This window comes from Haematobia irritans, chromosome 5 (genome assembly GCF_050003625.1).
Source record: "Haematobia irritans isolate KBUSLIRL chromosome 5, ASM5000362v1, whole genome shotgun sequence".
Lineage (NCBI taxonomy): Eukaryota > Metazoa > Arthropoda > Insecta > Diptera > Muscidae > Haematobia > Haematobia irritans.
The window spans coordinates 148,751,804-148,764,911 of NC_134401.1; the positions used below are offsets into that span (position 1 = coordinate 148,751,804).

At 34.9% G+C, this 13,108-nt stretch overlaps 2 protein-coding genes across 6 annotated transcripts in view; one reads left to right on the forward strand and one right to left on the reverse strand.

Annotated features, from left to right (window-relative positions):
* LOC142240115 (uncharacterized) overlaps positions 1 to 13,108 on the reverse strand; it is a 37,631-nt gene that overhangs the window by 19,197 nt on the left and 5,326 nt on the right. The window contains exon 2 of the mRNA XM_075311828.1: positions 2,926 to 3,195. Within this exon, the coding sequence (XP_075167943.1) occupies positions 2,926 to 3,195 (270 nt within the window). The remainder of the gene's footprint in view (positions 1 to 2,925; positions 3,196 to 13,108) is intronic.
* Positions 1 to 13,108, forward strand: part of metro (membrane palmitoylated protein 7-like protein metro) — a 75,378-nt gene that overhangs the window by 8,094 nt on the left and 54,176 nt on the right. The gene's annotated exons all lie outside the window — the stretch shown is intronic.

A 13,108-nucleotide genomic window follows, 5' to 3' on the forward strand; every position in this document is an offset into this window, starting at 1 on the left:
GTAATACTTAACGATAGCAAGGTATCTTAAAACTTCTTAACATCGTTTTCTAAGTTGTGAGTCTACAAATAACTACGAATCGATATAGACTTTTGCACGGTACGTAGTAGAGGTGTGCACGTGACACGAAATTGTCGTGAGGGAAACGGCGTGAGTGTGCGTGATTAACCAACCAAATGTCGTGCGTGAGCGTGATTCACGAAAATAATATCTTCGTGAGCGTGCGTGAGTAACGAATTTCGGAAAAACACGCTCACGAAAATAATCCCGCTTACGAACATAAAATGCTTAGGAGTTGATTTCATTTATACTTTTTGTGATATCCTAAGTGTTAACAGTTTTATAACGGTTTCGATTTTAATCATACTCATGTTTTCAGTCAGGTTATCTAGGTAAATTACTCATAAAATTATTCGTGAGTCACGGGGTTTTTCGCGAGTTACGACATTTTTCGTGAGTCACGATATTTTTCGTGAGTCACGACATTTAAAAGATTTTCGTGCGTGAGTACAAATTTTCTTTTCGTGAGCTTGCGTGAGCGTGAGTCCCACCAAAAAATATCGTGCGTGAATAAGATTTTTCCGTCGTGAGTGTGCGTGAGCAAAATATTACTCACGTGCACACCTCCAGAATTAAAATATGGGGATCGCTTATATGGGGGCTATATACAATTATGAACTTGATATGGACCAATTTTTGTGTGATTGGGGATCTATTTATCTGAGGGCTATATATAACTATAGACCGATATGGACTTACTTAGGCATGGTTATTAACGGCCATATACTAGCACAATGTACCAAATTTCAACCAGATCAGATGATTTTTGCTTTTCCAAAAGGCACCGGAGGTCAAATCTGGTGATCGGTTTATATGGGGGCTATATTTAATTATGGACTGATATGAACCAATTCCTGCATGGTTGTTGGATACCATATACTAACATCACGTACCAAATTTCAACGGAATCGGATGAATTTTTCCAAGGGGCTCCGTAGGTCATATCTGGAGATCGGTTTATATGGGGGCTGTATCTAATTATGGACCGATTTCGACCAATTTTTGAGGTCATATATTAACACCACGTAATAAATTTCAACCGAATCGGATGAATTTTGCTCTTCCAAGGGGCTCCGGAGGTCAAATCTGGGGATCGGTTTATATAGGGGCTATATATAATTAAGGACCGATTTCGACCAATTTTTACAATGGTGTTTGATGCCATATATTAACACCACGTACCAAATTTCAACTGAATCAGATGAATTTTGGTCTTCCAAGAGGCTCTGGAGGTCAAATCTGGGGATCGGTTTATATGGGGGCTATATATAATTAAAGAGCCCATATACTAACACCATGTACCAAATTTCAGCCGGATCGGATGAAATTTGCTTCTCTTAGAGGCTCCGCAAGCCAAATTTGGGGGTCCGTAAAAGTGGACCGATATGGCCCATTTGCAATACCGTCCGACCTACATCAATAACAACTACTTGTGCCAAGTTGCAAGTCGATAGCTTGTTTCGTTCGAGTCGATGTTTCGTTCGATACCCTCCACCCTATGGTGGAGGGTATAAAAATCAGCGAATAACATGAAAGGTTGAAGACATATAAAATCCTGCTACTTGTCTTCTTTTCCTTAAATTTGTTTCTTTAGCGCCGATCTTAAATTTCCGATCCTTTTAAGTTTTGCCCGTCCTTTTATAATTCGAAACACTGTGAGATGTGAAAAAGTATCTTTCACCCATATGACTTTTCTAAAACGAAAAAGGAAGAGTTTAGTTTTGCTCAACCATTCTATTATTCTTTAACAGAACATTGGAGTTTGATGAGCTTGCCAAAAGAACTTAATTGGTTAATCCCCAATAAGTTTTTCAACCCCAATCTATATCGATATAGCATTCATCCCTTGTTTGAATAGGAAAAAAAACCTTGTATTACTTTTGCATTATTCAAAAGAAAAATAAAAAAAACCAAACATAGCCCTTGCAGGGGAAAACATTTGAAGAACAAACTGTCAAACTGGAAATTATGGCCAACAAAATTGTATCGATGTAGGTGTCGTTTGGAGCATTCTCTAATGGTAAAAGTTTACAAAGTACACAAATACACACATAAACACTCATACTATGCCGCCCTAATGAATGCACATGCCAATAAACTTTGTCGGCTTCAAATGTTCTTATCACTAACATAACGTCATCGAGAAGAGAACAGAGCAGAATAGTACCAGTAACAGAATAAAATACACGAAGAAAAGGCACAAAATAACGGTATATGTATATGTAACTGTCTACCACTCTATTGCATTGGCCGTCCATATTCTTTTGCACATTCACCATAAGTAGTTCAAGGTTACTTCCTGCCAATGTAACTACACTAGTTTGCTTATCCTCCATCGCATTTACCAACATCATCTTCGACAACGACATTGTCTCTGGTTGTAGGCGAGTGTGTGTGTTTTTTTATAACATTCAAGAGTATTTGTGTGTGTGTGTGTTTGTATCCCATGCAAATGGGTGAGTTGTATATGCTAAAATTCTATTTTATGAGGGAGCAAATTTGTTAAGTGCATTTCCCGTACATAATATCACCCACCGCCCCCTCCCCTTAACTGAACCCGGTAAACAAATTTATTTATTTAAATATATTATATAAAGAGGGAGAGATAGAGAGAGAAACAGGAAGCAAGAGAAAATAATTTGTTGGAGTATTCGAAAATATTCTCTTTTGTATTTACCAAAAAAATCTACTCATTCGTTAGTGAGTTTGAGTTTACTTATAACAGTAGTTCTCTATATAGTTTTTGAGTACTTCTCGAACTTTGTTTATAATAATAAAAAAAAATTAAAACATTAATAGTCGAAATGTTTATGTTATACGAAACGTTCAATGTGTTTATTCTCAACTCCATTGAGGGTAACTTACCATGTTATTTGGTTTATGCAAAAGTTTCAAATGATTTCGTAGTTCTTCGAATTTAAATGCGGACATACGAATAAAGATCATCATCATCATCATCATAAAATTCAACTCAAAGTGGAAACTATTAATGTTTGTTTTCCTATGTTTAAATTCATTCATGTAGGCGCTGTTATTTATATCTACCGTTTCATATTTCGTCTGGAAACATGTACTGCTCAAGTATTTAAGTAAATCTAATAAACACATAAACAACAATGCCTCTGTCTTTTTCAACTTGAAATTGTAAACAGAAAGAAACAAAATTTTTATATCAGACAGTCGGAAAATTGAATTTGGTCAACATGAAAAGTCGATTAGACGCTATGATTTAATACTTAAAAAGTCGATATTCAATTTTAATATTAAAAGTTGATTTGTCGAGTTTACTAAATTCCAATATCGCAAAAAATAGTTCAGAAATTCTTATGGTGCTAAGGACAATTTCTCAAATTCTATTTTTTCTTTTCTATAATAAGTTTGTCATTCCGTGTGTAACACATCGAAATATCGATTTCCGACTATATAAAGTATATATATTTTTGATCAGGGAGAAATTCTAAGACGATATAAGCATGTCCGTCTGTCTGTCTGTTGTAATCACGCTACAGCCAACAATAATGGCGCTATCGTCCTGAAATTTGGCACAGATTCGTTTTGTGTTTGCAGGCAGGTCAAGTTCGAAGATGGACTATATCGGACCAAGTTTTGATATAGTCCCTATATAAACCGACTTCCTGATTTGTGGTCTTGGGCTTATAAAAACTGTAGTTTTTATCCAATTTGCCTGAAATTGAAAATCTAGGTGTGCCGAAAATGGTGCCCATCGGTCCATGTTTTGGTATAGCCTCCATATAGACCGATCTCCCGATTTTGCTTCTTGGGCTTCTAGAAACTGTATTTACTATCCGATTTGCCTGAAATTGAAAATCTGGAAGTACTTTGGACCTTAAAGAGGTGTGTCGAAAATGAGTTGTATCGATCCATGGTTTGGTATAGCCTCCATATAGACCGATCTCCCGATTTTGTTTCTTAGGCGTCTAGAAACTGTATTTACTATCCGATTTGCCTGAAATTGGAAATCTAGAGGTATTTTGGGACCATTAAAAGGTGTGTCGAAAATGGTCCGTATCGGTCCATGTTTTGGTATAGCCCCCATATAGACCGATCTCTCGATTTTGTTTCTTAGGCGTCTAGAAACTGTATTTATTACCCGATTTGCCTGAAATTGAAAATCTAGAGGTATTTGAGGACCATAAATTGGTGTGTCGAAAATGGTCCGTATCGGTCCATGTTTTGGTATAGCCGCCATATAGACCGATCTCCCGATATTTTATACCCTGCTCCACACTGTGGAACAGGGTATTATAAGTTAGTGCATATGTTTGCAACACCCAGAAGGAGACGAGATAGACACATGGTGTCTTTGGCAAAAATGCTCAGGATGGGCTCTTGAGTCGATATAGCGATGTCCGTCTCTCCGTCTGTCCCTGAACACATTTTTGTAGTCAAAGTCTATGTCGCAGTTTTAGTCCAATCGACTTCAAATTTGGCACAAGTATATGTTTTGGCTCAGAATAGAACCCTATTGGTTTTGGAAGAAATCGGTTCAGATTTAGATATAGCTCCCATATATATATTTTTCGCCCGATATGGACTTATATGGCCCCAGAAGCCAGAGTTTTACCCTAATTTGCTTTAAACTTTGCACAAGAAGAACAATTAGTACTATAGTCAAGTGTGCCAAATTTTATTGTAATCGGTTCAGATTTAGATATAGCTCCCATATATATCTTTCGCCCGATATGGACTAATACGGTCCCAGAAGCCAGAGTTTTTCCCCAATTTGGTTGAAATTTTGCACAGGGGGTAGAATTAGCATTGTAGCTATGCGTGCCAAATTTGGTTGAAATCGGTTTAGATTTAGATATAGCTCCCATATAGCTTTCGCCCGATTTACACTCATATGACCATAGAGGCCAATTTTTAACTCCGATTTAGTTGTAATTTTGCACAGGGAGTAGAATTAGCATTGTTGCTATGCGTGCCAAATTTGGTTGAAATCGATTCAGATTTAGATATAGCTCCCATATATATGTTTTTCTGATTTCGACAAAAATGGTCAAAATACCAACATTTTCCTTGTAAAATCGCCACTGCTTAGTCGATAAGTTGTAAAAACGACTCTAATTTTCCTAAACTTCTAATACATATATATCGAGCGATAAATCATAAATAAACTTTTTCGAAGTTTCCTTAAAATTGCTTCAGATTTAAATGTTTCCCATATGTTTTTACTAACATTGTGTTCCACCCTAGTGCATTAGTCGACTTAAATTTTGAGTCTATAGATTTTGTAGAAGTCTATCAAATTTTGTCCAGATTGAGTGATATTTAAATGTATGTATTTTTGACAAACATTTATATGTAGCCACCAACATATTTGACGGATGTGATATGGTATCGAAAATTTAGATCTACAAAGTGGTGCAGGGTATAATATAGTCGGCCCCGCCCGACTTTAGGCTTTCCTTACTTGTTATTCTTGGGCTTCTATAAACTGTATTTATTACCCGATTTGGCTGAAATTGAAAATCTAGAGGTTTTTGAGGACCATCAAAAGATTTGCCGAAAATGATCCGTATCGGTCCATATTTGGGTAAAACCCCCATATAGACTGATCTCTCGACTATACTTCTTGGGCTTATAGAATTCGTAGTTTTTACCCAATTTGTCTGAAATTGGAATTCTAGAGGTATTTGAGGACCATTAAGAGGTGTGTCGAAAATGGTGAGTATTGGTCCATATTACCTCCCGAATTTATTTCTAGGACTTTATTTTTATTTCTAGGACCGGATATGGTGTGTGTCGAACCATGTTTTGGCTCGACACACACCATAGACCGATCTCCCGATTTAACTCCTTCGGCTTCTAAAAACCGTAGTTTTTATCCGATTTGTTCGTAAATGTTAATATACTGGTATTGTAGACCCTCGCGTTTATTTTTTCCCGTCCATTTGTTAAGGCATCGATAAAGACCGATTTCTCTTCGTGAAAAAATATTTTCCTCCGGAATGAAATTTTAGACAAACGAAATTACCCTTTCGTATAAAGAATTTTCCTTTAGAGCTAATTGTCTCTAAAATTTGTGTCAAAAGGAAACTTTGCTTGTTTAAAATTTCGTTCCTCAGAAAAGAAAACTCTTCTTTCAGTGTATAGCAGGCGCACTGCTCATGAAAATGGCTTGCAACTGAAAGTACAATTTCCAGATTTTACTACTCGCCAATCATTTAAATAATGACGGTAAAAATCGCATTTTCTTCAAAATGCGAAATTTTCTTAAGTGAGAAAGAAAATAATTACTTCTAAAAATTTTCTTGAATTTTGTCGAAAATTTGCCATATTGTAGTTTGTACACAGAAAATTGTCCGTGCTAAAATGGACTTATTTTTATTATATTTTTATATTTTATATTTTAAAATATGTTCATTTGGAAATTCTCCTATCAGAGACTTTTATTATCATATCACTAGCAAGTAGCTAAAAAAATTTGGTTTTTTACGGTTTTGAGAGAGTTTTTTACGGTTTTGAGAGAGCAAAGGTGTGTGTGTTTTTGTTAATGTTGGTTTTTCATTTCGAAAATTTATACAAATAAACGTTTTGCAAGGAGCATTCAAAAGTTAATGATCTCTCTGTCATCCATAAAAACAATTGACAGGTAAACGGACGGATGTGAGTGAGTATCCGTCCTCATAAAACAAATAGAAAACTGCCTATGCAAGGTAGTGAGAATATATCTTTACATTTTGGACAATGCTGAAAGGATTAACATGGTTGATAGACTGAAACAAGTACATACGGCAGTAAGTGCGGCCAGGCCGAATCTTATGTACCCTCCACGTGGATTGTGTAGAAATTTCTACTAAAGACGGTCATCCACAATTAAATTACTTGGGTTGTGGCAGATGGCAAGGCATCTTAAAACTTCTTAACATCATCTTCTAAATCTGGGGATCGGTTTATATGGAGGCTATATATAATTATGAACCGATGTGGAAAAAATTTTGCATGGTTGTTAGATACTATATACCATCACCATGTTCCAAATTTCAACCTGATCGGATGAAATTTGCTTGTCTAAGAGGCTCCGCAAGCCAAATCTGGGGGTCGGTTTATATAGGGGCTATACGTAAAAGTGGTCCGATATGTCCCGTTTGCAATATCATCCGACCTATAGAAATACAATTTTGACCAAATTTTCTAACGAAATAAAATTTTGACAAAATTTTCTATAGAAATAAAATTTTGTCAAAATTTCTGTAGAAATAAAATTTTGACAAAAATTTTCTATAGAAATAAAATTTTGACAAAATTTTTTATAGAAATAAAATTTTGACAAAATTTTCTATAACAAGTATATACAGCAGTAAGTTCTGCCGGGCCGAATCTTAAATACCCACCACCATGAACCAAATATTAGGGGTTTCTTTGAAATTTCAGGAGTAGGACTTGAGGACACTTCCCGAAGATAAATTTAAAAATTTCACCTATGAGGACTATATCAGATTCTGGATTTATAAGAACCATTTTTGTTAGAGTTTTAGAGGAATCATTAACGTCTCTTGTAAGTGTGCAAGAAACTTATAATATAACGTCTTGATTTGAAATCTTAAATCTGTAAATTTTCACCCGAGAAGTAAAATCTGGAAATTTTACATTGAGTTTCAAGCAGTTTTCATGATCAGTGCGCCTTCTATACCCTCAAGAAGTGAAGTTGGTCTATATGAAGGCATTACCAAAAGGACCGATAAAAACTTAATCCGATACACGTTTTTGTGAGCCTAATATACCAGAATATTTACAATTTCAAGCAAATCGGATAAAAACTACGGTTTCTAGAAACCCAAGGAGTTAAATCGGGAGATCGTTCTTATGGGGGCTATACTAAAATATGGACCGATATTCACCGTTTTCGGCACACCTCTTTATGGCCCGAAAATACCTCTAGATTTCCAATTTCAGGCAAATTGGATAAAAACTCCGGATTCTAGAAGCCCAAAAATTAAAATCGGGATATCGGTCTATATGGGGGCTATATCAAAACATGGACCGATACTCACCATTTGTGGCAAATCTCTTTATGGTCCTAAAATACCTATAAATTTCCAATTTCAGGCAAATTGTATATAAACTACGGATTCTATAAACCCAAGATGTAAAATCGGGAGATCGGTCTATATGGGGGCTATACCAAAACATGGAACGATACGGACCATTTTCGGCACACCTTTTGATGGTCCTCAAGTACCTCTAGATTTTCAATTTCATGCAAATTGGATAAAAACTACGGTTTCTATTAGCCCAAGACCCCAAATCGGGAGGTCGGTTTATATGGGGACCATACCAAAACATGGACCGATGCTCACCATTTTTGGCACATCTCTTTACGGTTCTAAAGTACCTCTCGATATCCAATTTCAGGTAAATTGGATAAAAACTGCGGTTTCTATAAGCCCAAGAAGTAAAATCGGGAGTTCGGTCTATATGGGGGCTATACCAAAATGTGGACCGATACTCACAATTTTTGGCACACGTATTTGTGGTCCTACAATACCCCTAGATTTCCAATTTCAGGCAAATTCTATAAGCCCAAGACCCCAAATCGGGAGGTCGGTTTAAATGGTGAATATATCAAAACCTGGACCGATATAGCCCATCTTCGAACTTGACCTGCCTGCAGACAAAAGACGATTTTTCGCAAAATTTCAACACGATTGCTTCATTATTGAAGACTGTAGCGTGACTACAACAGACAGACAGAAGGACAGACGGACATCGTTATGTCGTCTTAGAATTTCTCCCTGATCAAGAATATATATACTTTATATAGTCGGAAATTGATATGACTTATTATTCCCCCGTCACCATTCTATGGTGGTGGGTATAAAAATAAAATTTTGACAAAATTTCCTATAGAAATAAAATTTTGACAATTTTCTATAGAAAATTTGACAAAATTTTCTATAGCAATAAATTTTTGACAAAATTTTCTATAGCAATAAATTTTTGACAAAATTTTCTATAGAAATAAAATTTTGATAAATTTTCTATAGAAGTAAAATTTTGACAAATTTTCTAAAGAAACAAAATTTGACAAAACTTTCTAAAGAAAAACAAGTACATACGGCCGTAAGTTCGGCCGGGCCGAAGCTTATGTACCCTCCACCATGGATTGCGTAGAAACTTCTACTGAAGACTGTCATCCACAATCGAATTACTTGGGTTGCGGTAACACTTGCCGATGGCAAGGTATCTTAAAACTTCCTAACACCGTAATATATACCACATAGTCCATATGTGGTATATATTAAACTAAAAAAGGCCAATTAAATACGTATATAATTAAGTTTAATGTTTCTATAGAAATAAAATTTTGACAACATTTTCTATAAAGTAAAATTTGGAAAAAATCTTCTATTGAATAAAATTTGGAAAAAAGTTTCTATAGAAATAAATTTTTGACAAAATTTTCTATAGACATAAAATTTTGACAAAATTTTCTATAGAAATAAAATTTTGAAAAAATTTTCTATAAAAATAAAATTTTGACAAAATTTTCTATAGAAAAAACATTTTGACAATGTTTTCTATAAAAATAAAATTTTGGTAGATTATTTTTTGGTTCGAGTGGCAACCATGATTATGAACCGATATGGACCAAATATTTGACAAAATTTTCTGTAGAAATAAAATTTTGACAAAATTTTCTATGGAAATAAAATTTTGACAAAATTTTCTATAGAAATAAAATTTTCTTTAGAAATATAATTTTGACAAATTTTTCTATAGAAATAAAATTTTAACAAATTTTCTAAAGAAATAAAATTTTGACAAAATTTTCTAAAGAAAAAAAAAATTGACAAAATTTTCTAATGAAAAAAATTTGACAATATTTTCTATAGAAATAAAACTTTGACAAAATTTTCTATAGAAATAAAACTTTGACGAAATTTTCTATAGAAATAAAATTTTGACAAAATTTTCTATAGAAATAAAATTTTGACGAATTTTCTATAGAAATAAAATTTTGACAAAATTTTCTATACAAATAAAATTTTGACAAGATTTTCTATAGAAATAAAATTTTCTATAGAAATATAATTTTGACAACATTTTCTATAGAAATAAAATTTTGACAATTGTTCTAAGGAAATAAAATTTTGACAAAATTTTCTAAAGAAAAAAAGTTTACAAAATTTTCTAATGAAAAAAATTTGACAACATTTTCTAATGAAAAAAATTTGAAAACAAAATTTTGACAAAATTTTCTATAGAAATAAAATTTTGACAAAATTTTCAGAAATAAAATTTGGCAAAATTTTCTATAGAAATAAAATTTTGACAAAGTTTTCTAAAAAAATAAAATTTTGACAAAATGTTCTATAAAAATAAAATTTTGACGAAATTTTCTATAAAAATAAAATTTTGATGTAAGGGAAAATAAATCCGTATATGAAAATTCGTTTCAGCGCCACCTATATGTGAAAAAATGAGTTATATACGAATAAAAAATTTTTTTTGCGATATAATCCTCCGTAGAAATTGGCATAAATTGGCCAAACGGGAAGAGATAGAAAAGCCAAAATTTAACCAAAGATAAACTGAAACGATAGCTTTCGATTGGAATGAAAACCTTTTGCCAGAAATCTTCCGAATCGGAGTAATGTTGCATATACGAAACAGAGAGAAAAGTGACCACTGTGGCCAAATGGAAAAAGATGGGGTTCCAGATTTATATGTGAAAGATAGATCTTTTAGTGCTCTATCCGATGGTAAAAACGGATACAGCAAAATGTGTTTGGGAGTCTCAATATATGGCTTGGAAAAAAGTGGACGCACTTCACCTCAAGAGAAAAGTGACCACTGTGGCCAAATGGAAAAAGATGGGGTTCCAGATTTATATGTGAAAGATAGATCTTTTAGTGCTCTATCCGATGGTAAAAACGGATACAGCAAAATGTGTTTGGGAGTCTCAATATATGGCTTGGAAAAAAGTGGACGCACTTCACCTCAAGAGAAAAGTGACCACTGTGGCCAAATGGAAAAAGATGGGGTTCCAGATTTATATGTGAAAGATAGATCTTTTAGTGCTCTATCCGATGGTAAAAACGGATACAGCAAAATGTGTTTGGGAGTCTCAATATATGGCTTGGAAAAAAGTGGACGCACTTCACCTCAAGAGAAAAGTGACCACTGTGGCCAAATGGAAAAAGATGGGGTTCCAGATTTATATGTGAAAGATAGATCTTTTAGTGCTCTATCCGATGGTAAAAAGGGATACAGCAAAATGTGTTTGTTAGTCTCAATATATGGCTTGGAAAAAAGTGGACGCACTTCACCTCAAGAGAAAAGTGACCACTGTGGCCAAATGGAAAAAGATGGGGTTCCAGATTTATATGTGAAAGATAGATCTTTTAGTGCTCTATCCGATGGTAAAAACGGATACAGCAAAATGTGTTTGGGAGTCTCAATATATGGCTTGGAAAAAAGTGGACGCACTTCACCTCAAGAGAAAAGTGACCACTGTGGCCAAATGGAAAAAGATGGGGTTCCAGATTTATATGTGAAAGATAGATCTTTTATTGCTCTATCCGATGGTAAAAACGGATACAGCTAAATGTATTTGAGAGTCTCAATATATGGCTTGGAAAAAAGTGGACGCACTGCTCCTGGAGAGAAAAGTGACCACTGTGGCCAAATGGAAAAAGATGGGGTTCCAGATTTATATGTGAAAGATAGATATTTTAGTGCTCTATCCGATGGTAAAAACGGATATTGCGAAATGTGTTTGGGAGTCTCAATATATGGCTTGGAAAAAAGTGGACGCACTTCACCTCAAGAGAAAAGTGACCACTGTGGCCAAATGGAAAAAGATGGGGTTCCAGATTTATATGTGAAAGATAGATCTTTTAGTGCTCTATCCGATGGTAAAAACGGATACAGCAAAATGTGTTTGGGAGTCTCAATATATGGCTTGGAAAAAAGTGGACGCACTTCACCTCAAGAGAAAAGTGACCACTGTGGCCAAATGGAAAAAGATGGGGTTCCAGATTTATATGTGAAAGATAGATCTTTTAGTGCTCTATCCGATGGTAAAAACGGATACAGCAAAATGTGTTTGGGAGTCTCAATATATGGCTTGGAAAAAGTGGACGCACTTCACCTCAAGAGAAAAGTGACCACTGTGGCCAAATGGAAAAAGATGGGGTTCCAGATTTATATGTGAAAGATAGATATTTTAGTGCTCTATCCGATGGTAAAAACGGATATTGCGAAATGTGTTTGGGAGTCTCAATATATGGCGTGGAAAAAAGTGGACGCACTTCACCTCAAGAGAAAAGTGACCACTGTGGCCAAATGGAAAAAGATGGGGTTCCAGATTTATATGTGAAAGATAGATATTTTAGTGCTCTATCCGATGGTAAAAACGGATATTGCGAAATGTGTTTGGGAGTCTCAATATATGGCTTGGAAAAAAGTGGACGCACTTCACCTCAAGAGAAAAGTGACCACTGTGGCCAAATGGAAAAAGATGGGGTTCCAGATTTATATGTGAAAGATAGATCTTTTAGTGCTCTATCCGATGGTAAAAACGGATACAGCAAAATGTGTTTGGGAGTCTCAATATATGGCTTGGAAAAAAGTGGACGCACTTCACCTCAAGAGAAAAGTGACCACTGTGGCCAAATGGAAAAAGATGGGGTTCCAGATTTATATGTGAAAGATAGATCTTTTAGTGCTCTATCCGATGGTAAAAACGGATACAGCAAAATGTGTTTGGGAGTCTCAATATATGGCTTGGAAAAAAAGTGGACGCACTTCACCTCAAGAGAAAAGTGACCACTGTGGCCAAATGGAAAAAGATGGGGTTCCAGATTTATATGTGAAAGATAGATCTTTTAGTGCTCTATCCGATGGTAAAAACGGATACAGCAAAATGTGTTTGGGAGTCTCAATATATGGCTTGGAAAAAAGTGGACGCACTTCACCTCAAGAGAAAAGTGACCACTGTGGCCAAATGGAAAAAGATGGGGTTCCAGATTTATATGTGAAAGATAGATCTTTTAGTGCTCTATCCGATGGTAAAAAC